Source organism: Cololabis saira, chromosome 5 (assembly GCF_033807715.1).
Source record: "Cololabis saira isolate AMF1-May2022 chromosome 5, fColSai1.1, whole genome shotgun sequence".
Lineage (NCBI taxonomy): Eukaryota > Metazoa > Chordata > Actinopteri > Beloniformes > Belonidae > Cololabis > Cololabis saira.
Genome location: NC_084591.1, coordinates 26,285,654 through 26,310,933, shown reverse-complemented (window position 1 = coordinate 26,310,933; position 25,280 = coordinate 26,285,654). Strand labels below are relative to the sequence as shown.

At 40.5% G+C, this 25,280-nt stretch overlaps 1 protein-coding gene across 2 annotated transcripts in view; it reads right to left on the bottom strand.

The window, feature by feature from the left end:
• tspan9a (tetraspanin 9a) overlaps window positions 1–25,280 on the bottom strand; it is a 229,208-nt gene that overhangs the window by 10,954 nt on the left and 192,974 nt on the right. For both annotated transcript variants that reach the window (XM_061721380.1, XM_061721379.1), the window contains 5 exons: window positions 19,393–19,584; window positions 14,918–14,992; window positions 2,253–2,354; window positions 1,916–2,047; window positions 280–363 (listed from right to left, as the gene is read on the bottom strand). In XM_061721380.1, the coding sequence (XP_061577364.1) occupies window positions 280–363; window positions 1,916–2,047; window positions 2,253–2,354; window positions 14,918–14,992; window positions 19,393–19,584 (585 nt within the window). The remainder of the gene's footprint in view (window positions 1–279; window positions 364–1,915; window positions 2,048–2,252; window positions 2,355–14,917; window positions 14,993–19,392; window positions 19,585–25,280) is intronic.

The window sequence follows — 25,280 nt, the reverse complement described above, 5'->3', positions numbered from 1 at the left end:
GTTGTCATGAAGCCAGATGGCTTTGAATCTCCCAGACAGAAACAGGGTACAGAACTGCAGTATTTCAAGATGTGTGGGTGCCCAGAACGCCCAGTGAGCGCAGGCCTCATACTTTCTCAATCGACCACGACAGCTCAGGCGGCTACGGAACACTCCATCTTTTTCTTTTTTTCCTTTTTTTTCTTAACATGTTGCGAGACGGATGGTCACAAAGCAGAAAAATAAGCAAAGTGGAAAGGAAAATAAATGGTAACGGGGAGGACTATCTTTCACTCCTACCTGCACTACTAAGATGACCATTCCTATGGTTCCCAGCAGGTGTTTGTTATCATCCAGCCATTCCTCCACTTTCTCGAAACAGCCCTGCAATGCAACAACTGCTTTTAGAAATACAGGCAGAAATAAACATTTTCTGAGTGGCAGTGAAAGCGTGTCATCCTCAGTTGCACTTTTTGGTTGTCAGCTGTTAATCCAGCTGGAAAAACTTTAACCTTTTTCTGAAATAGACCATTCCTTCCTCGTAAGAGAGACCCATATATGGATGAGGTGTCGAAACAGGTGAGTTACTCATAAATTATGGCTTTTATAAGCAGAGCTGCGGGACATGTATGAGGAGACGTGCGTGCTAAGTGGATCAAGATTACGTTTCTACCCGAGTTCATTCAGAGGTTGCCTATTGGCAAGGTGAGTGGCTAAATGGTGGTTTCAGAGTGGCCTCCCTTGTTGACTGTAGATGCTGAGGCATCGTATAGGGCTTAACTAAACAACGTGTGGACGTCTCCTCTGGGCAGGATTACACACAAGCTTTCAGTGATGAGATCTCCCAGTGGGCCAGCTCGTTGACTGCCTATTCTCATACTGGCAATTATATTACATTTTTTAATCCTCTACTTTGGGCCCGCTAACAAATGACATGCCAGACCGAGGGCAGATTAGAATTACAGCAGGTCTGCTCTCCTACTACTAAAAAATGGTTGGCTCTGACTTGAAACAAAATGAATCTACTGGGGTCAGAATACATCAATAAGATGAAATCTATTAATGTTCGTGAATAACAATTTAACCCTCAGAACTCAGAGCATTAAGGCTGCTTTTTCCTTTATTGTGTTAAAATGTATAGAGGCTATAACGGCGTGCAATATAAAGGATGTTATATCCTTTTCTTCACTACCTAAGCAATCTGATTACATTTTTTTTTTTCCATTTTTACCAATTACATGAACAAATGGGAACAAAAAGTAACCAGAATCGTCAAAATCGTATTGAAATGTTTTATTTAACTTGCTATCTATCAGGAATATAAAAGTCTCAGTTCAAAGTTCACGTAGCTTGTGAAAAAAAGTTCTAAGGGTTTAAAAATGTGTATTCAAGTTTTGCAGACATGAGGCGATACAACTATATGATCCCACGCATGCTGTCGTCACTGACAGAACACAAGGTTGAAGGAAAATGTTGAAGGCTCCCCAGTCTTTTATGTAGGAGCAAGACACAAACTTAGTTGCAGCTACTCTCTGTTTTTTGTCATCAATTTATGTTTTCAGTTTGCAATCCTTCTGTTTTCAATTTGCGGTAATTCTGCACTCCTGTCTGTGCTCATATTCCATTTGTAAGAAGTTGTTTGTTCCTTGTATGCTCATTTTAGATCTTTGTGGTCGTTTTCTGTCTACAGATGACTTGTATATTATCCGGGCAATTTTGCAACTCCTCTGTAGCAACTTTGAATTTCTTTGCTGACATTTCATCTGTAAACATTTCATTTCTTTGCAGCCGTTTGCGTGCGCTTTGTGTAGTCCTTTGATCGACTGCTCTTATATTTAGGTTTGTTTAGTAACCTTACCACAGTTGCATCATGTTGTGTACTGCGGATGTAAATTTAACTGTAAACACGTTTGCGTTGACGTTGCCATCAACTCACCCTGTTCCAGAACATGTTGGTGGAGTTTCGCCCACAGTTCTGGTAATGCTCCTGGCAGCAGCGGTCAGGAACGACTTTCTCCTTCAGGGCCTCGTGCCAGTCGGTGTACGCTATCACGCCGCAGCATTTCCACTGTGAATCATTTCAGTCATCAGACAAAAGATGAGTTGTTGCTCGAGTAAACTTTAAGGTCAAAATTCTTATTCGTCCTTTCGCTTGAAAGGACGTAAATACGACAAATGTGGAACTACATTAGCTGGAACCTAACAGCATAACTAATAAAAGTGACATTAATATTTCTTTAGCTTATGTCGTGTGTTAATTGAGGTCCACTTACCTCTGCTTGGATGATGTTCCAGGCGTTTCTCAGGCCTATGTTGTTTTCTGAGTTATAAAGAGCCAGCCCATCCTTCAGATCCTGCTTAGCGTTCTCTCTCACCTTGAGAAGAAAAAGAAGCATTGGCTTGAGGGACCCTTGTTTAAAGTTCAGCGAGAACACATTTTACACTGATAGACTCTGTCTCGCCTTTATATTTGGCTGAGTCGAATGTTAGCAGAAGTGCATTCACCTCATTTTCTCTTTTCAATCTTTAAGTCTTTTTCATTGTGATGTAAATGATAAAACCTGTGAATCTTGCCCTGTAAATTGCTTTCAGAGGTACTGATAAAATTGTAATTGTAAAGTTTTTCTGACAGTTTCAAAACTAAACCATATGGATATGAAACATCACAGGGAAGGAACGCATGCAAGCAGTTAAAGGTGCAGCAGCAAGCAAAGGTTTGGGCACCGCTGATCAGTATTTCCGAAGACATGTAGATAAAACTGGGCATTTACCTGTGTTTACTTTTAATTTAATACAGGTTTATTGTTAACAAGTGAAAGGATGACAAACAAAAGGATGGGCACTTTGCTTGATTATGGAATCCCTTTTGCCAACAAACAAAGTTTTTAGAGGCTCTACACAGGAATCTGAAAGCCTTTCACCGCATTCATGCTACACTGGGGTAAAACAGACGTCCTCGTTAGTCTGTCGCTGTTCCCCTGTGGTTATTTCCACAAAACAAACATAAGGGGCTCAGGAGGGTACTCATCTACCCACCGTCATAACAACAGTGTTGTTGCTCTGTGCTGCCTCGCTCTGATATCCACTCCAATGTGTCTCTGATCAAGTATTTTTTTCTTCATTTTTCAGTTTGTTTGATTATATCAATTTAGTTTTAGTTCGTTTTACGAACACATCAGTAGTTTAGTTTATTATTAGTTCTGAAAAATGCTTAGTTGTGGTTTAGATTTAGTTTCTGAGGTACTGACTAACAGATATTGACAAAAAAAATCTAGGATGAAAGAATCCTTTCAAAAATGCTATAGCCTACAGTAGAAACATCCTTTATTATTTTTTTAGAGTAATTAAAATTGGAAAAAAATAATTTATTAGAAAAATGAAGCCAAAAAACTTGAAATGCATGAAATGAAAATGAAAACAAAGCACATTTTACCTGCAATTTGTTTATTTAATGCAATTTAGTTTCTGCTAGTTTTGCATTGTTAATTTAGTTTTTATTTAGGTTTGCATTTTTTATTTAATTTTATTTTAGTTTTTATAAAATCTTTAGTTTTTATTTTTATTTCAGTTAACAGGATTATTTTTCCACTGTTAGATTCACTTTTAGTCTCAGTTTTCGTTAACTATAATAACTCTAGTTTTGGCAAATACATCTGTTGGCAGCTTAGAGGCACATGTACCAGTGCTCCATCAGCTTTGAGCCCCCACTCTGTAACTACACTTACGTACATAAAAGGCCACCAGTGTGCAATAATGAGCATCTGTGTGATGTTTGCTTGAAGAATTTGGTGGTATTTACTTAAAGCTAAAGACTCAGCTCTTTAAGGAGCACTTCAGCATCTAGTAAGAAGATGCATGCACTTATGACAAGATGGTGTCTTCTTAGACGTAGCTTTCTTATTTAAAGAGAGAAAAAAAAATGATATTGTAGCACTGGTGTGACAGCACTTGTGTCCAACTGGACTCTCAGCAGTCTGACCAGCACTGATCCAGTTGTACCTTCCTATGTGATTTTGTCCTTGTGTTGTTCTCTTAGATGTAAGCCGCTTGGGATAAAAGCGTCTGCTAAATGACAGTAGTAGTAGTAGTAGTAAATCCATGCTTCCATTTCCACTTTAAATATTCCCAATACCACTGGCTACAAGGCATATTAACAGCTCAATAAAATATTATTTTCATGAGAATCTGTTCCCTGTATTTTTCTCAAAATATACATTACTTTACAAAGAGACTTCATCAGACCACAAAACTTGTCCCTACTATGCATGAGATGCAATACGCATTTTTTTATACTTAAAAAAAAAAATATTTTTGAACAACTGACGACTAAATCTGTCTGGTGTTACTGAACATCTCCATTACTACCTCACTGCCCTTTTGGACATCATTTTAGTTACGATTCAGTTCACTACGGACTGCAAAATACCTTTTTTTCCAAACTTTTGAATGTCACTGTGACTTTTTCTCTTATCATCCAAATATTAAGATGCCACAGTAACTTGGAACGCTATGTGACTTCTGCAGATGTGACACATGCTATGCCGCTCTCACACGTCCTTCAGCAGCGCGAGCAAATAATTTCCCCCTCGATTGAACTCCAACAATGTGCGCATCATTGTGTCATGTGTGGTGGAGATTAATCTCACTGGATGTGTTAATGAAATACACAAGCAGAGCTTTAGCGCTCCTGCATTTTGCCATGTTGGGATTTGCTCACTGCCAGGAGAGACTGAGAAGCTCCTTAGATACGGGGTAATTATGGCTTGAAAAAATGACACGCACTGCCAGAACCATGTTATACATTTTCACAGCCAGCGCAAGTGAAAATCATGACAAATCTAAAAGCGAGTGTCTAAGAATGTGAGAAGGGATGGATATTTTTAAAACTTTGTTTAAAAGAGACGGCACCATGTCCATAATTTCCAGACTAACACGGTACTTCCAGCTATTCTCCACTTTGCGCTGATTGATCGACTGCTATTCAGCTCACTCGTGTTTGCAGGCTTCTAAATAAATCCTTCATTAAATATAATTACAGGGGAAGGCACAGTTACGCAGGAAGTTCATATTGTCAGTTTGGATTTATATAAGACATATATTTTTAAAGTCTCTTGGCAGGCAGCTTCTGTGGCAAAATGTGTACTCTGTAAATTATACTGCAACCCAAAATCTGAAAAAGCTGAGAGAAAAATGGAACTCAACACCAGAACGTACGCAGACGTTTGATTTCTGTTTCTGTTTCATTGCAAGAAGCAGGAACCCATGTTTATTTATTAATGGAATCCTCCAAAAATAATAATAAAGGTCTTTTTTTTCAGCAACATATGCTGTATTCAAGATGACATATTTTCCATCAAGCCAACACATTACAAGGACAAAGCTGAGGAAGAAGAGGATACGGTACTGGACGGGCCAGCCTGCAGTCCTGAGCTGTCCTCAAGAAACAAAAAATGCAACAGCATGCATGCCTGAAACACCTCATCACTTGGTATCCTCAGTGTGCTAAAAGGTCTTTTAAGAGCTGTGAGAAGGAATGGAAACATGACAAAGTGCTAAAAGCTTTATAATCACAACTCTTTTTGGAATGTGCTGCAGCCTTATGAAATATATATTTTTAGATTAACAAGGCACTGACATGACCAAACATCAAATACTTTGGGTTCTCACTGGCTGCAATAACGAAAAGAAGTTAAAGTTAAAATAAATGTAAGAGTCACTGTTTTCTTTGCTTGTTTTTGTCTTAAGCTTCCCATGCAGTCTTTTTCTCAGTGGGGTTGAATGTGGGAGAGACAGATAAAACTTTTCCTCTAAAGATACAGAAATTGAAGGCAAAGCTTTAACTCAAGTGGTTAAATAAGATACTCAAGAAATAAAAAAGCTTAAATTACAAATTTTTTCTGCTGCAAGGAATTTCAAATCTGTTTACTGCACAAGAGATAAAAGAGAGTTTGTTTTCTTTTTGGTAATTAGAATTTCTTTAGTTGTTGAAATGCTTTTGTTGAACATTAGCTACACAAAAGCCATTTCAAACATCTGTTAAAACCTCCTGAATTATGATTAGGAGGCTTTCAGATGTCATTTTTCCTTTCTTATTTTAAACATCACAGATTCAGAAGGGGTGTCTGTGGACTGCTGTTGGGCCCATCACATCTGTCCTTGTGCAGAAAAAGAATGAGATGACGAACAGCATCATCAATCTCCGCCTTGTACTTTGTTTCCATCCTTTATCCCCTGTTGCACCATTGAGGGTATTTGTGATGTTGGTCCTTCATTACCGATGGCTCACACTGACACAGTCACTGGAGAAGAACCTCCACCCCTCTCTCACCTCACTAACCCCACGATGTTACAACAAAAGAAAATCCTACTCTGAGTCTCCAGTTAGTCTCTGCACATCTTCCTTTTCAGGCCTGGAAGTCCTTGTTATCCTTGTAATGATCTAGATTTGCTGCTAACGAGAGGCAGACAAATGAGCGGAGAACAAAGAAGGATTTGATCATGCAATACTCTGACCTATTTCCTCCTTGGAAAAGAAGCAGATAAAAAAAACACATCTTTGTAGCATTAGCCTATTTATTTTTTTTCTCATGGGGAAAACTGACTTCTTTACTGAATCTAATGTTTTTGGTACTGAAACGTGTTTGCAAACAGCATCGCTTGGCATCGTGTAAATCCCGGTCAAACGTCCCTGATAGCTGCTCAACGTATCCTTGCAATATTTCACTCGTGGCATGTTGACAAAACGCTGAGACGGGTGTCATAATTCTGGTTACATAGATAAGCTTGTGGTTCCTCCAGGCCGACCCTGTCCCCGCTCAGCAACACATGACAGGCCGTTGATCACAGACATCCAGAGAGTTCAGTCAGGAAGAAGCACAAAATGGAGAAAACAGAGAAAAGACGAGCTGATGTACTATCGACAGGGTGGAGGATAGAAACAGAAGAGTTTGGCTGGCAGATTGTCTGATAAGCACCTGCTGAAATCACCAGATGGTCAGGTGTTTTTAATCTTTTCAAGCATTTCTGATCTCAGTGCAAAGACAATAAGTATTCTGGAGTGGGGACTTGCTTCTGTCGTATCTGGTGACATGGCAACACCCGGAGGAGCAGGTACACTGGGAACTGTCACCATGCGATGTGCTGCAATACTGAATAGTCATTACCAGAGTACATGACGGATCTAGCTGGTCTTTCCAAATACTGAAAGACCTGTTTTGTCAGTGTTTCAGTGTAACCATAAATCACATTTCATAGGTCAGACAGCAAAGGTCATATCTGACACCTTTTTTCTTCTTCTTCTCTGACAATTTCGCAGCAGCAGTTAGTTCTTTTAAAGTACATGGCGTGGTTACATTTTAAATGGCTTCCACTGTCTTATTCAAAATGATTCACGAAACTGCAAAAAGAAAAATCAACCTGCTTCGCAAGTGGTTCAGTGAACACATTACCACTTGGAACAGAAATAAACACGTCCGAAAAAAAAAGAGACAGACCATCTGTAAAAATGGGTTTCACAGATGGTCTACAGTACAGGCGGCGTGTCTAATACAGCTAGACAAAAGACAAATTGTTCTGTGCACACGTACGGGTTCAATCTATCCATGACCTTAGCAGGCAGCGTTTGGAGAAATATCTTTACTTGTTGTTATTTGGTAACTTTGGGGCAGCTGAGAGGATGGGGAAAAAAACCCCAAAACTACTGTTAACATGGAAAGGAAAAGCCGCAAATGTACACATCCAGAGGTAATCACAATCATTCAGTTGGAGTGTGGTCACCAGAAATGTAGTGCACCAGCTGGTTGCTACCTCTTGTCTTTTGGTCGAAGCGGGGCTTGTCCTCATGAAAAAGTGCCAGGATTTACCTGCTGCACCTGAATAATGTTGCGCAGGAGTTCAGCGTTAACCAGTGGAGTGAAGACAAATTCCTGCTCGTCAGGACAATTAGCTCGCCAGAATGATGACGCTTATGAGCTGAGGAGAACCGCAGAAGCAGATGATAATCTTCCAAGGGTTTGACGTGACGAGTCACATCTTTTACTTTACACATACTGTTATCTCATCTTTGAATTATGACTATGCACATCTGCACAGAAGACTTCTTCATACTCTTGGCATACCCTCATAACACAACATCTATGCTCTGGAAAACCAAAGAACATTCTAGATGGATGTATAATTACGTATTCTTGAATCATTTGGATAAAAGGAGCATATGGAGACTAATCACCTTTTTTTAAGTTCCTGCAATCCAGAATAAGCTGGTTTTTTTCATGGGAAGTAAAAAAACAACCCTTTTTTGGTTTTTGTTGACAGCCTGCAGAAGAATTGCTGGCTTGTTTTCAGTCAGCTTATAGAGTCGTACCTCATAACAAAGCACTAAACACACTTACACCCCATCCCTCATCATCAGCTGCACACACTTTTAGGATAAATGTGTATCAACAAACAGAAATGTCCTTTCCCCTCATGTAATTTCGAACTCCACCGCAGCTCTTATATTCCCTTACACGATCATTATTAGAGATGGACCGCTATTACGGCAGTCAGACTTGAACTTTAATATCTTCAGCCACCGGTGCAACTAAGAAGCTAACAGTATTTTAGTTTTCCTCTGGCTGAGAGGGACTGGACAAATAGATCTGAAGTCATGAAAGTGTAATAAATGCTGTGGAGACAAAGGCCCAATCCCAATTCTCCTTCACTCGCCCTTCTTTTCTCCACTCGCACTTCTTTTCTTCCCTAAGCCCTAAAAAAGAAGGGGGAGATTTTAGGGCACTTGAGATCTAGGGCACTTGGCCCAGGTGCCTGTCCCAATTCTCCCCCTACCCCTCGTTTTCATCCCTTCCCTGATCAGGAAGTTGAGAGCCAAAAGCTGTTTTAATTTCAGCTGTAGCGCTGTTAATATGGCACTTTATTAAGTTTTAATATTTTTTCAGGTATAATGGTAACCTTAAGATCCCCAACCGGGGCTCAGTTTATCCAAATAACGCCTGTTAAGAAATTTGACCCGATGTTTTCGGAGATGAGAAGAGCCGCCGCCCCCGGGGAGCAGCCTCAGCTCACAGCCCGAGAAGAGACGTCTCCGCCCGGGTCAGGCTGCTCCGTCAGCCCCGGGAGAGACACTCTCTCCCGGGACGCAGCTCTGTTGAGAATCACGCCGGCTGAAATAAATCATTTAGGAATATGTTGGTTTAATAGATGAAATCTAACAGTTGTAGCTACGCCTGTTAAGAAATTTGCTCCGAAATTGAGAGATTTCTGTCTGCCGGGTCCGGAGCTTGGGTCCGCGTTAAATCGACGCAGAGCCTACGGCGTAGGTTGCGTAACCTCCGCCGTAGGATCTGCGTTGGTGTAACGCGGAACCATAAATCCCTTTATTCTGGCGTGATCTTCCGCAACTTTATCTGAAAGTGTGTAAATTACCCAGATAACAGCTGGATTACTTTGTGGTTTCTGAAGACTATTATATCAGAAACATCCAAAACAAATCTGACGAGTCACAGGATTATTTCTCTCTATTTCTCTGAGACCAGTCTGCCTGTTTGCCTTCGGTCGGCGAGTCAAATCGACGCAGAGCCTCTTTTTTTCATACCCCCTCGCTCGCCAAGTCAGCATCTGAAATCCCTCGATTTGAAGGGGCTATTCTCAGCCCCTAGCCCTCGTTATGCCCCCTCCCCCTAGGTGAAAAGAGGAATTGGGACACCACTACCTTCACGGGAACGCGCAAAAGTTAGGGTTAGGGAAGAAAAGGAGGGCGAGGGGGAGTATTGGGACGCACCCAAACTCCATCAGAGCCAGAGGTTCCCAGCAGCACATCGTTAAACAGGACATTTAATTCCCCCAGTTACTCTGCATGCCAGTGCTGGGTAGCCTGAGGCCATGGCCTTCACAGATCCAAGGGAAGAACCAAACCCCGCTTCTGAAATTGCTCGGGAAAAATAGTGGATTGAACAAAATCCTGCCCTCACATTACACTTGATGTGCTGGCTGCTTGTTTTTTAGTTTTTGGGGGGCTATGGGGGTGTTGATAAATGGTTAGATAAATCAGTCATGTGTTGCATCCCTGTCTGCTCTTCAAACTCATCTTTGACACAGTAAATCCTTCCTTTTTCATCAACATCATACCTCTGACACGCTCCCCTGTCATTTACATTGACACTGCTTCACTTGTGTCATGTCTGATGCTCCTTTTGGACTATTCTTGTGTATTTCACAAAACATTAAACGCATCCATCCACCTTGCCACCCTTGACTTTGACACATCATTTCCCTCCTTCTTTCATCTCTGTTCAACAGCTTTTCCACCCGAACCCACTCCTCAGCCTATAATTTTCCCTTTTTCCCCATGCACATGCTGTCGTGCTTCGGCTCGCCAGGGTTCTTCTTTTTCATTCTGGGCTAATAAACCTTCACTGGTGTTCGCCTGGGCGTGTTGGGTCGACAGAGGCACAACGAGGTCATTGCGTTAAAGACGGATGGCTCTAATCTGGTTTGTAGCCCAGCCATCTGCTGCAGTCAGCTGGTTGCTAACTGCAGGGCTGGCCTTTATCATACTACATGGCATTTAATCAGAAAGCTTAACATCACTAGGCTGTGGAAGGAAAAGACTACCCACGTACACCTGGGGGCAAGACTACTGGTGAGGAAGACAGAGGGATTTGCCATTAACAAGAAAGAACAGAGGCTCTTGAGGAGGAATACATGGTAAAAATGCAGCAATACATGGGGAAAAATGTCTAAATGAAGGCTGTGAAAAATATATTTCAGCAGCAGAGGCAGATACTGCATGTCAGTACAGTTCCCACATCTCGTCAACAGCTTGTCATGCAGAAGGATCACAGTTCGCACAAGGCATCAGTCATGACTTAAAAATGACCTATTTGAAATACTAAAATATCTGTTTTGCAGGCCTGCGGATGCATGTTTGAAAGCTGCCAGCTACTGTGTGTCTTCCAGACTTGTTAATAAATGCCTTGTGATTAGAGGATCAAATAGAAGAAGCGAATTAGTGATTCCTCTGATCACAGCCTGTAGCAGCGGATGAGGAGATCCTCACACAGCATACAAAATCTCGCTCGTGAGATGGAAGTCGAGGAGAGGAAAACACAAAAAGTAATTTCACGAGGCCTTATGTGATGCACACCATTTGTCCTTCATCCAATCCTGACATCTGTCTTTAATATTTTAAACTGTTTGAGTAGAAACTGCAAACAGTTTAGTTAAGTTTTCAAAATGTTTTGTCTGGAGGTTGTCTGAAAATGTACTATCCAAAAAAAAATACATGTTTTTGCTAAACTGGCTTTGCTTACCAATGACATTTGAAGACCAAATAAGAAAAACAGTGTGGTTTTTAATCTCATTAGGTCTAAACTCACTCTAAATTGGCAAGATGGGGCAAACACGAGCCATGGCGAGTATGCACCACAAGTTGTGTGCATGAATTAGTGCACCCAAGCAACAAACCAATCTTGATTAATTCAGACTTGTTCTCATTTAGAAATTCTTCAGCAGCATTTTGTTATCTTTTCCCGACTTCACAGGTGAAGGGAAGGCATAGTCATGGAGTCGAGATGCTCTTCATTTAAATTCCCCTTGAGAAATCATAATTTCTTTTTTTTTCCAGGCTTAAGCTGGTAATATTTTAGTGATAAGGACACAGACATATTTACCCCTAGCATAGCATGCCTGTGAGACCTGATCCAAATCTGAGAATGGATTGGCTGCTAAATGAGTCCCTTTATCTGCCTGACAGACCAAGTTTGAGCAATAACCCCTGAACAAAGTCTGAGAATTAGGTGGTGTCCCCGGGGCTGGGGAACAACAAGACTTTGAAAAAGAAATAAACAGATCTATCAATGATGTGTCCTTGAAAACAAGTAAAAGTCTTTTGTTGCTCGTCCGGTGCAACACACTTGTCATCTTCAGGACGGAGCATTTGCGGTGGGATTAAATTAAACATTGTGGAATCTTGCCTGCTCATGGATGCCAATAATATCCCCAACTTTATATATCCTCATCTGTTGTCACCCCGCAGACAGTCACCTGACTCGACCTCACAGGGTCATGGGAAATGTGCCTGACTAATTACAAGAAGCCAACTGGTAGAGATTGGGGTGCATTTAGGGGCCTAACCTTTGCCTGCTGTGTTAATGGTAGAATGAAGACGTTCAACCTTTGCGTGGGAAACAACCAAATATATAAGAGACTCTGACCTCAGCAGCAGAAGCAGAAGCAACTGCACCATTGGAGGTTTATCACAGCAACGCCTTTTATTGCTTTCTGCATTTGTTCATGTCTCTCTGTGTGAAAGCTTTAAGCCACCGTTTTGTCATTACAGTACATGCCAAAATTCAACCCCCTTTCTAAACACATTAAAAACAAAAAAAAGATTTGGGGATTTTTGATTTAATGTCCAAAACAGCGACACGTTTTATATCCTTTGCTTTTAACAGTGCTCTCAAATCAAAATGTTTCCCTTTCTTGCTTGACAGGATTTCAGATGTTCAAAAGGATCTAATTTCAGGTAGTCAATTCTCGCAGTAAGTTTGAAACACTTTATTGTAACACATATTTCGCTTTGGCATTTAGGCTCCATTCAAGCAAAGTTTATCAGGCTTAAACATAAATACAGGGGTGTAGGACTAACCCCCTCCCCTCCCTTTTGAATCGGAGTCCACAGGTGGAAGCCGGGGTGGAGTTGGTATTAAGAGGAAGCTTGGTTGAGACATCCAAAGGCATCTAAGAACACATACTTCATGCTCCTTAAATATGTCAAGGAACAAATTGAGTAATTGCAACGAGCCATTGAGGGGGGTGAATGAGCAGGTGCACAGCAAAAGTTCCCTGCCTGAAATAACTCCTCATCATGTGTTGTACTTTTTTTTCAAAAAAGTGTAACAAATGTTTTTTCAAAAAGGGGCTTGGTGGTTAGAACTGTTGCATCATAGTGAGAAGTTTCTTGGTTTGGGTGTTTGCTGGAGCCTCTGTGTAGGTTTGCATCTTCTCTTTGTGGGTTTTTCGTGGGTTTTATGGTTTCCTGCCACAATCTAAACACATTTACATTAGATTAATTGATGATTCTAAATTGTGCCTTGGACTGAATGGTTGTGTGTCTATACATGGCTGTGTAATGGACTTGCAACCTGCCCAGGGTGTACCCCTGCTTTTTCTCAAGAGAGCTCCAGCAGGATGCTGTGACCCTCAATAAGAAGAGGGAGGTTTAAAAAACGGATGGTTTGATGTTTTCAGTGGTTGGCAGATATGGAGGCAAGGCCATTTTAGCACTTAGGCTTCTTCTTCTTTGGCCCCTGATGACACCATTCTAGGGATCAACCAGTACTTGGGTGATTTGAGTTTGAGCACTAAATCAAGCCTCAGAAATCTTGGTTTTATATTTGATAAGTTTGTCTTTAGGGCATCATTCTAAACAGCTGACAAGATATAGTTTCTTCCAGTTGAGGAATATCTCGAAACCCAGGAGCATTTAAACTAAAGTTGATCCAGAGCTGGTTATCCATGCCTTTGTGTCTTCTCGATTAGACTATTGTAACACTTGTATGAACAAAAAAGAGCTGTCCCCTTCTACTGTGAGGTTGTAGTCCGACACCAACAGCAGGGCTGATATTACCCCGATTCTCAAAGCCCTCCATTGGCTCCCGGTCACATTTCGCATCAATTTAAAAAACCTGGCGTTGACTTTCAGAGCCTTGTATTGTGAGGCTCCCCCCTACATCAGGGGCTCTTTATGTCCCTACACCCGCCCTTTCCATGTGTTGCTCCGAAATGATCAGAATCAGTATCAGTTTGATCGGCCAGGTTTGCATATACAAACAAATAATTTGGAGTTGATTGCCTTTTTTCGATTTCCTCTGCATGCAGGGGACAACTTTTAATTTGAATTTAAAACAGTATGCACACAAATCTTAATTTAACACAACTACAAACTATTATTCCCACAAAAGTGTGAAACAAACAAACAACAGTTTATACAATAGTAGCTAATCCGTAGCTGTGTATGTGTGTATGTGTGTGTGTGTGTATGTGTGTGAGAGTGTGTGTGCAAAGGTGGTTAAGACAGATGTCACTCTGTGGCTGTCAGAGTTCATCAGAGCAACAGACTCAGGAAAGAAACTGTTTTGTTGTCTGCTTGTTTTGTACAGTTTGACTAACGCTTCTGCGCACTTCCCCTCCTGTGTGTCCGGCAAATACCACAGTAACCTGCTTGCAGCCAACCAAAATCTATGGGAAAACCTAGGGTGAATAATCTGCTAACAACTTTCATCAGAGGATTGTCCGATTTTTTAAAGCTCATCTGAGGTAAAAGTGACCGCAGAAGACGAACAGAGAACTAAACGAACATAGAAAGGCATACAAATCCTGACAGAATGGAACATGGAGAGGGACCTGGCTGCAGACAGTCTACACTGATCTCCACTCTGGACCGGAACCATGTAACTTCCAGCCAATGGAGCACCTTCCCCTGACACCTTCACCTAACCTTAAACACTTTGGGGGTTTCCCAGGGCTCCGGTCTACAGTGGAGGTCTGTGGAGCTTCACTCTCTACACATTCTGCAGCTAGATGCTCTTGGAAACATCAAAGCTGCCGTCCACGGTGCTATCTTTAAGGTTAATGGATGCCTTCACAGATGTTCACAAATGTGAAAGGACACCTAACCAAATCACATTACTGGTGCTGTGTTGATATCAATTCAGATGGCTCCTCTCCTCTTTAATCCAGAGGACATAATTTAACTTCCATCTTCCTGTAAATGCTTTTCATTTTCTTTGAATTATACATTTCCACTTGTAGCAACAACTTTTTCTCTAAAGCATTGTTAAACTGTGGCAGCTGCGGAAAAATGTTGGTATGTGAAGAAAACGATAGTGGACTGAAAAAACATAAAGTATAAACGAATTAACAATGTCAACAAGCTTACCTTATCCGAATACACAAAGAACAGGATGAGCAAAATCAGCTCTGCCAGAAGAATTATCAGCAATACAATGAAGAACTGTTGGAGAGATGGAGAGAAAGACAGACTTTAACAGTTGCTCCGGCAACGTGATTGGATAATGTGACAGGGTCAAATTTGAGATATTTTATTTGGTGACTTTTAGGTTGTCATTAATTCCAGTTTGGGAGCCGGATGAACAAAAATCCACAGTACAACAGATACACTCAGAAGGTAGAGGAGCAGGGAAGAGACAGACCAAATCAAAGAGGTGATATTGATGGGGGGAAAGAAAAAAAAAAGAAGATGCTTCAGGAACACACGAAAGGAGCAAAGGGTGGTTTAATAACGCCAAAGATGAATTTCTAAAATGGCCTTGCATCTCAGACGTTATTTTGCTCCCTCCTTGACTCCATGTCTGCTCAAATGTTGCCATCCTCTTTCGCATTACATGGGGGGAGGAAGGCAAACCTAGATTTCAGGAAACCCTGTTAGTTCAAACTCATTTGCAGGGGAAGGGGCAAGATATTTTTTATGCCACGGCCCACATGAAATAAATACAGCAGTCTGTTGTTTTCCAGTATCTGCACTGGCGGTTCAGTGCTTTCAAAGGCCAAACTATCACATTTTTCTTGAAGTGAATTTTGAAAGAATAGCTTTAAAGCAAATCGAAGGTATTTTGATGGTCCTGTGTGAATAAGGTTTTGTATTCGCAGCATTTTCTGCATTGTGGGCGTATGTTCATACTTTCAAGGTTTGAAAGAGTTTGCTTTTCAAGCAGATATTTCTATTTTTTTTTCTCAATTATTTGTCTGTATAAACAGTTTTTGACATGAAGAAAAAAATGAAAATAAACTGCAGAGGATATTTAAAGTTTAAATATTTAATATTCCAAGAAGGCTGTTCAGAATAACTTCAGAGATGATATATGAGGCTAGACCTTCAGATCCAGCTGCTTAAGGAGATCTACAACCACTTTGATCTTTCAATGACACAACACCATGGACTCACATCACCCACCCTCGTAAAAGTGTGTGGATGGGCAGACGAAATAAAGCAAACACCAGCAATGGCTCCCAGACATCGCTGCAATAAACAGCTTTACCGTGGCCAGATATTGAGAGCTGCATAAGGCAAGGCACAAAAAAGATCAGAACTTTTATATTTGCTCTTTATTCTCTTTTTCACCTTCTCCTCTCCTTCCCTGCACTCCTCTCATCCTCTCTTCACTTCACAGTTGTTAGGCAGGTAAAAGGCAGGCATGTCTAACATGAAGGTTTTGCTGGGTGTTTGACTGATGCAACAACTTCAAGGGATTGAGCTGTTGGTGACGTTAAGTACTCAGAGACCCAACTCAATTTCTCATTTAAAGTTTTTATATCATTTTTTTTTTCTTTGTGCAGTGGATCAACAAAATCCTAATTTCAGCAGGTGGACTTTTATAAATCAACTTGTACTTAAAGATAAAATACTTGCACAACTCGGGCAAAGAGTGCAATGTGAAGTTGGAGTAATCTTTATAATGAATGATAGAACATTTTCAATTATAGAGCTCATAAATATCAAGTGCCTTTTTGCGTGCTGTGTACATACAGTCCAATGGTTTGCTGGCACATTTCACATAATTGTCTCCCAACTGATAGTCCTTTCACTGGGCTGTAACCAGAGGCATGGAAATGATATGAACTGGCGTTGATTGGCACAAATAATGAATTGCTCAGCTCCAATTTAATTTTCCATTGTGAGCGTCAGATATTTAATACAGTGCAGACTGAACTGCTTCTTTTTTATCATATGCTGTACCTCCACTATCGTTCTGACAAATTCAGAGAACCTCAGTTCTGTCATTTGCCACATAATTACTGGGAGCAAATACCAGCAAAAGGTGAAGTACAAGTCTGACAGAAGAAAAAAGACACCTCATCCCTTTACGTCTTTGGTTAAATGTTGTTTTACAGGATTAAGTAAAATATATCACAGTCAGATTATTGAAATTTGTAGGTGCATGTTGAAGATATTGTGCCTGCAAAATTATGAAATTATCTCCATTGATGAAGGAGTGGAAAAGTGAAAGCACTCATAACTGCCAATGAAAAGCATTTGCAATTACCAAGATATGGGAATAGGTGAAAGGGAAAGTATTAACTTGAAGCACTGATATAATTATTTATTTATTTTTTCTAAATTAAAAATACATCATGCACTGAAGATGTAATTTATTAATTTTGCCCTTAGTTCATAGTTATACAAGGATTTTAATTCTTTAAAAAGAGAAGAAAAAAAAGTTACAAAGTTCACACTGCAAAAATTGATTTCCAAGAAAAATATCTATTTATACTATTTTAGACAATTTTTCGAGTTTAAAAATACTAGCCAGGGGCATTTTTCATACCCCACTGGCAAAGACTTTTGCTTAAAATGACCCCTTAATCCTCTTCCCGATGCAGACAGCTCCCTGTGATAGATGGTGTTCCCTCACTGGTTCTTCTGTGCCCAGCAATGTTTTCCATGTTATTATTTGTTTTAATGATTGAAACATTGATAGGGATTAGGGGGTGGCGGGGGCTGGATGGGATTGATTTTGTTTTTACTGTAAAGGACTTTGTGCTGCATTGTATTGTACAAAAAGTGCTATATAATTAAACTTTGATTTGAAATAGTACAATTTTGAGTAGACTGAGGAATATTAGGGTTATTTCTAGAGGGTCTGTTTTTGCAGCACAAAAGCTCAAGGTATAGAGAGTTATTCTCTGCCACAGAAAAGAAAGCTTTTAAATTGCCTGAAAGCCTTGCTTTTTTTGTATTTTCCAGCTTTATTTGTTTGTGTCAATATATAAAACCTTTTCAGAATGCGAATCTCTTAGCTACTTTGGCACGACCTCAAATGTGCAGCTGCTGCAGTCTCTCGGTACTTCCTTACCGTGCAAACTAAAATGTCACTGCTATGAGCAAAGTAAGGCAGATGATACATTTCTGGCTGCAAAGCCTTCATGAGGAGGAGACAAGACACACTAATTATTGTTTTTATACATTTTGAAGGTAACGTCCTCACATTGGCAGCAAAAACCTTGTATGTGTCTTGTTGTCATGTAGCAACTAATGTGGCGTTTTTTGTGGTGTCGTTAGCATCTGTTACTTTCTCAATTTCTCTCTGTCCACACATTCTCTGGTTTTCAGGGCAGTCACACTGCCAATAAAACCAATTGCCTTTTCATATTTTTTTCAGCCTATGGAGTAGAAAACAGCTAGGAAAACTGTCAGCAATTAAGTCATTAAGTAACAAATTCCCCCTCCAAAATGTTCATAGGGCTTTACATGGAAAAAGAACACCAAAATAAAGTTAGATAGACATTTAGATGGTAAAATCTCTTCTATCACCTGCATTTATTTTGTTTTTTATTTTTATTACAACAGTGTGCAGCCTTTTACAAACAGTTTCTACAGGTGGGTGCCTCCATCCACAAGCCTAAATGTTCTGTGATGAGGCAGTGAAGTCTGCATAGCTACATCTTTCCACTGAAACTGTGAAACAGTGAATGGAAATGAAGTCATTTAATGGTCCAAAGGTTAGTTGGGATTTTGGACGAGCCTGCTGAATCATCCTCTTTGAAGGAAATGCCACCTGCTTCAGTGACACATTCAAAGCGATTGCTGTCTCATGTTACTCCTATTACCCAGTTTGGGACAAAATTAACACAGAAATTTTAAATGAGAACATTTTTGACTGTTTGACTGTAATCTCTTCTTGCTGCAGGATCGCATATATATAGGCTACTTCTATTCACTTGAAAAATAACCAGCAAATGCAACTTCCCTGGTGATACCCAAACCTTGAATATTACAAGATGAGGAAGGCTATCACTACAAATCACTTCGGTCAGTGACTGCAGGAAGTGAGAATTAGGTTGTTTTCACACCTAACAGTCTGGTAGACTTGGTACGGGTTCAGTTTGTTTAAAAAAGGCATTGTGTAACAAACAACGTAGAAAAAAACTTGATCATCTGTTGGTTCATGCAGCGCTATTGAGTTTGCAAGCATCATTGCTCTTGTTTTTGGATATATTTTCGTCTGGACATACTTCTATCAGAGCTTTTATCTGATCCTCACTTTGTTACATCAGACTGCAAAACAGTTCACCCAGAAATTGCATGCGCATTTGTTTGGTTATGTTAACCCACAATGCCCCCGCTTTGCAGTTCACTTCCTCCATTTGCGCTGCTTGAAGCGGACAGAGAACTACATTTTTAGACGGATCGCAGTCTGCCTCTTTGATCCAAAACAGAGTTTGATTGCACATTCACACCTATCTAAATGAAACGGACTTTGTGAGCGAACCAAATCTGGTCCGTTTAAAGCGGACCAAACAGGGCTGGTGTGAATGCACCCTTAAGTTAGATGATATGTGCATCAATGCCAAGACAGTTATAAAGCTTTCCATAGATATGTTGATTGGACTTACGCTCAGAAGCAGGCACTTGTTCTCCTTGATGGCACCCAGACAACCAAGAAAGCCCGTTACCATGACGATAGAGCCGATGGCAATGACCATGTTGGCAGCTGACAGTGAAGGGAATGAGGGTGAGAAGGTGGCGAAGCTGCCCTGTGACACAGAAAGCCAGATGCCCACGCCGAGCAGTCCACAGCCACATAACTGCAAGACAAAAAACATGACAGATGACAAGGTGAGAAAACAGATAAGTAGCTATCTTCAGGGTGAGCCAAAGAAATTATTCACGGTCATATTTATCTTTAGCTTTTCCCCTGGTGACTTACTCTAAAGAAAAAGCTCATGGGAGTAAGGTTATCTTTTTATTCAAACAAACCTAGCTTAATAAACCCCAGTGCAAGAAAATCTCAGTTTCCTCTGTTTGCCAGGGGCCCACACAGTCACCAAACACCGCTAAAAAAACAGAAAGGTTTACACTAATTACAGCTGTGATAAGCCAATAACAGCTCTAGAGAGATTACAGCCAAAATTGGACTTGGGCCGCGCTGGATTTGAACATTGAGCTGATTACAGTAAATCCAAAACAAGCATGTAATTACTTGCAACCCCTAAAATGAAGACGTCCAAGCGTTTCAAAAACCACCTGCAGTTGATTTGAACTTTACCTAGAGGGTGCAATTCCCTAATCTCTCCATGTCAGACTCACGCTGATGCGCGTGAGGTTTGCAAAGTGCATGTCACTGAAAGATACTGTTAATGGAAGGCTTTTGATGAGTGGACTGTCATTTAGGCTGATGTGTTGCATCATTTATCAACGATAAGACCTTCATTAGCATGAACACCACTGGCGATATAAAAAAGACAATAAGCTATGTTGTGAATTTTTTTGTTGGAAATTCCTAATTGAATAAAAACATCCCAGGGAATCTTGTCATACATTTAACAAAAAAAGATCTTAAATGAGGGAAAATAGTTTAAATGATCATAGCAAATCATTGTGCTTCTCTTCTCTACCTTCTTTTGTGCATTGCATCCCTTTTTCATTTTTAATCCTTGCACCGCTGCGCCAGAACAATTTATTGGCCGTCAGCAATATGTACAGAAAACCTGCTGTGCTTGCAAACAAATACACTCTGAGGCACAGATTCTTATACAGCATCCAGACACACACATCATCAGGTGGAAATTATGGAGAATCATGACTTTGTTGATAATTACTTCCTTTTTACACTCATTCTTCGATGTTCAGAAGAGGGCACGAACTTTAAAATGTCAAAAGATGACGAAGTTTCAACTGTCAAACAGCACAATAAGCATAATAAGTGTAATTGCACATAAAGCTCTTTTTCAACACACAAGACGTATGGCAAGTCTGTTTATCAGCTATGTCGCACCACAGTCAAACACAGCATCTTGAAACACATCAGTGAACTCAAAAGTGGCTCTCAGTGCTGTTATGTGATGATGGGAGAGAGTAAATTTGGGGCCATGACTGCAAGCCTCATGGTGACAGATCCCTCAGATCTAATGAGTCCCAGGGGATCTTTACATACCTAAACCAGGCTGCCTCATCTGAATTGCCACACGAGCCCAGTCCTGCTTTCATTAACCTGTGACCTTTGGTGTATAGATGCTGGAGTTTGTACAGGCTGACCTCAAAGGAGGAAACTGATTAGGTACATAGACAGCAGCACACTCAGGACGATGACTGGGGCACATGTCCTTGTGAATACAAAACATTAGGATGCAAGTCAAAGTGAGGGCAAGGAGAAGGAAACTCAGGGATGACTCAGATGGATAAAAACCCTCTTTGACCCTGGTGAATTCCTAAACTATTTGACTGTGTTATTTAAAAGTCGGCTGTCAAGCTTAAGGTCAATTAGTTGCTACAAACATTCACCTCTTGAGAGTTCGACATTTTATTTAGGACGTAGAGAAGGCAGGAGAAACACACTAGACAACCCCCCCATGAGTGAAGACCAATCCCACGAGTGAAAGAGTGAAAGATGCATTGGTGCTCACCACAACTTTTAATAATTTATGTGATGAATAATTCCAGAGATATTGAGTTGCTTCGGGATGCAGCCCGATTAAAAGCAACCGAATGAGAAAGTTAATGAAAAATACCAGTAGAGGTATACGGAGCACTTATGGAACCACGGCTGACACTCTCCAGAAGGCCGGATTACACGGAGCGTGAGGAGGGATTTGGGGAAGCAGGGGACTAATAGTAAATTTAAGACAGCAGCTAGATAAAGTGGATTTACAGCCAGCGTGGAGAAGAGTGCCAAGAGGTTTAAGGGTCCAGGTGGGGAGGAATACAGTGCCTTCTCTTAATTGTGCTTAATGCCCAGTGAAGGGAGCTCATCCAAGTGTGTCACTCTCTTAAGTGGCTATGAAACCAGCCAGCCCCTTTCAATCTGTCTGACCTGATCCTTGTCGAAGCATGGCACAATCACTCCGCTGACTCGACTAATTCTACTACTACAGTATATGCCAAACTGTCATCAAGACCATTGTATCGGCACCATAGGAGATAACGCTAGTATACTCCCTGATCTTCTCACTTGCCTGACCTTAGTTGTACTTGACTGAGATTGAACTCCCTAGATTTTTTTAAACCGAAGGAAGGTCATACTTTGATTGCCAATCTGCAGGGAAGGATCAAGGAAATTCCTGAATCCTGGAGAGGATTGAAAGTAGTGACAGAGACAGCTTACTAGTAAGCTAGTAAACCTTAAGTAATACGGATCACTCCGGATGGTGCCGGGTAGAGGTGAGTGCAATTCATCGATGTGTCGATGCATCGCGATGCGTCACGTGACGATTTGTAATCGATTATGGTCCAGTAAAAAAAAAAAATTAAGTTATCCTATCCAGATTCCAGACTGAATAAGCTGCGGAATCATTTCATTTTCAAGAATGCACATTTCTTATTATTCACTTGAAATATGGCAGATATGTTTACACTAAATAAATTTGATGGAAGTACATATCTTGTTTACTTGAATTAATGAACTCATTAAATCCAGGGCTTGACCGTTTTCAGTGTTTTCCGCCAATAGAGGGCGCTCTCATGCAAGTGCAGCTTTCCCTGGTCAAAGTTAAGTAAGTCAAAGAGCAAATGTTTACATAGTCATAAAATACATTATTTTGTGTCTTTGAAAAATACATGTCAAATGTTCAAACAACCTTGTTATTTACTTAATGAGTGTTGTTAGAGGAACTGAGTTAATTAATTGGCTATTTATTTACAAATGTAGCCACAGATGAAGACAAAATCGATCTTGTATGGAAAAAAGCATTAAAAATCACAATAATCGAAGAATCGTGGCACCAATAATCGAATCGAATCGACAATCGTTATAATCGAAGAATCGAAGAATCGAAGCTCCAATAATCGAAATCGAATCGAATTGTGAGGTACCCTCGTTTGCACACCCCTAGTGCCGGGTTATTATAAAATTTTGGTTCTGAGGAACACATTTATTAGCACGGTATTCAAAAGGGATGATAACACACAAAAAATGTGGAGGTTTTTTTTATTTATTTTTTAATTCAGTACAGATCAACCCACATACTTTATCAAACAAGAGTGTCCTTGTCTACTGCAACACATTATCTAACCTGTGTGATTCAACATGAATAATTAGTGCAGATATAAATAACCCCTGCGGGTGCTCTGGGCTCTATTTTACCTACGTTATTGTCTTGTTTCTACATGCTTTGATGGAGGCAGCAGACCTATCATTAAGCAACGAAGGGTAATGCATGACAGCTTCCCGGGTCCACCACAATTTCAATTCTCTTACGCTTTACTGATAGAGAAGGTCTCTCAGCACACTAGTTTTCAAATATCTTTCTTGTTTCGTTACTGGAAAATGCTGTCAAAACAAATCAGCCACCTTGCCTTGATGTTGTGTTTCATCACACAGATACACGCAGCACAAGAGACGCTTACTTCCTGCTTGCTTATCACTCTGAGGGTTGCTTTCATATTTGAGTCTGGTAGTTACATATTATACAGTTGTGACAATTTGGGAAAAAAAAATCCTCTCAGTCTGAAGTTAAAATTCCATTAGCTCTTAACACTGAACTGAGTTTGAGAAGCTAACAGCGAACGGAGGTCGGCACATTTAATTGTGCTTGATATGACTGGTTATTTGCACTTTAATAGGAGTTGGATGGCTGTGTTGAGAGAATGTGTGACCTTCATGCATGCTGGGAAATTTTTTAAAAGCCATTCCAAGTCAGGATGCATAAATGCCACTTGTGTAAAAGTGATTAAAAAGCCCAGCAGAGAGGAGGCTAGAGAAGAGCAGCGTATGAAATGCAAAGCTGATTGAGCAGGTCTTGCTGTTATACATCTTCTAACAAGCCACGGGTGAAAACAAGCAATAATGCTGTGTGAAGCAGAGAAAGGTGATATGAAGGAGGTCACCACAGGGTGTGTGAAAGAAAGTAGACTATTAAAACCCAGAGAGATTGGGAAACACACATGAGATATAAGAAAGACAGTTGGCTTAGTGGGAAAGATGAAGAGTAAAATAGAAGCTGACTCCTCATCCAAGTGGGTGACTGGGAAAATTCTCAGCAGCTGCAGTAACTGGTTAAGGGACATGAGGCCACCTGCCACAGGACCCATTTCAATCTTCCCAACATGAAGGGGTCTGAGTTCGCAGGTGGAACGTTGGAGGACGTCTCACACATTGATGGCTCAGAGAGGTCATACCCTTTCCTAAAGAATGGCTATGTCCGTCAAATGACTGTGATACCCTGTGACTGCTCTCATCACGAGCTCAATGACCCGGTCAATGAGTCTGTGAAGTTTGAGTGTGTGAGGCTGTATGGGCTCCGAGAGTGTGTGTCAATCCCTCTTAATTCGGTTTAGTTCCAGTCTTGCCTCAAAGATTACATAAGAGGCCAATAAAGAGGTATTCTTCTACTTGACCTTGAACAGACCTTGCACATCCAGTGGAAGTATTTGTTACTCAGCCACAGCATGAAAACCATTCAGATGTGAGAAAGTTAATGTTGATCTTGCATTATATGGGTGTGTCAATGTTAAAACATTGTTACAGACCAAGAATAATCCCCAGTGGCAACAGGATCCTCTGACTGGAAGGGAGCTCCCCTTAAAGGACAAGGGCTTGTTGAGGGCCATATACGACATAATTGGTCAAGGATGTGCTGGAACAAGCCTGATCCACATAGGTAACAATTGAATAGACTTACAAGGTGTGCTGCCAGATATTAACCCCCCACAGCCCCAGCATCCATGTCCAGATCTGCTGTGCTGATCTGATGCTGGAAACACTTTACACACTGCAGGTTAATCCTGGTCCCATACCAGAAAAAAAATGTGAAATTTGTGTAAATGGCAACATGATAGCGTGAGGACAGGAATACCTAATTACTTATTTATTATTCTTCCCTTTACATGAACTTTATCTTGATTTTACTTTAGAAAAAAAATATATTTTGCTTTTGCAGAAGATTTTGCACCCAGACAGGAAGAGATTTTCCAATGTTCTATGTGATCCTGAAAGCCATTGACTCACACAAGTACCAACCCAGTTGCAAGGAGGAAACAGTTATGGAACAACAAAGATAACAAAGCGAGTGTAAACATCAGAAGATTCCCTAAAATGCCCAAAAGAGAGGCAAAAAAAAGAAAAAAGAAAAAGATTGTGTTTTCTGCGCAGCAAGTGAAAAGGGTCTTCTTTGAAACATGCTGAGAAAGACAAAGGATTCATTTAAGAGTTGATTCTCCAGAGTGACCAAATGTTTCACAGCGTTGCTATTATTATTATACATTAAAAAAAAGGAATTCATAGGTGGGGAAATAGGTACTTAAATTGTATGTATCCTTGAATGTTTCCACATATGAATGAACACAA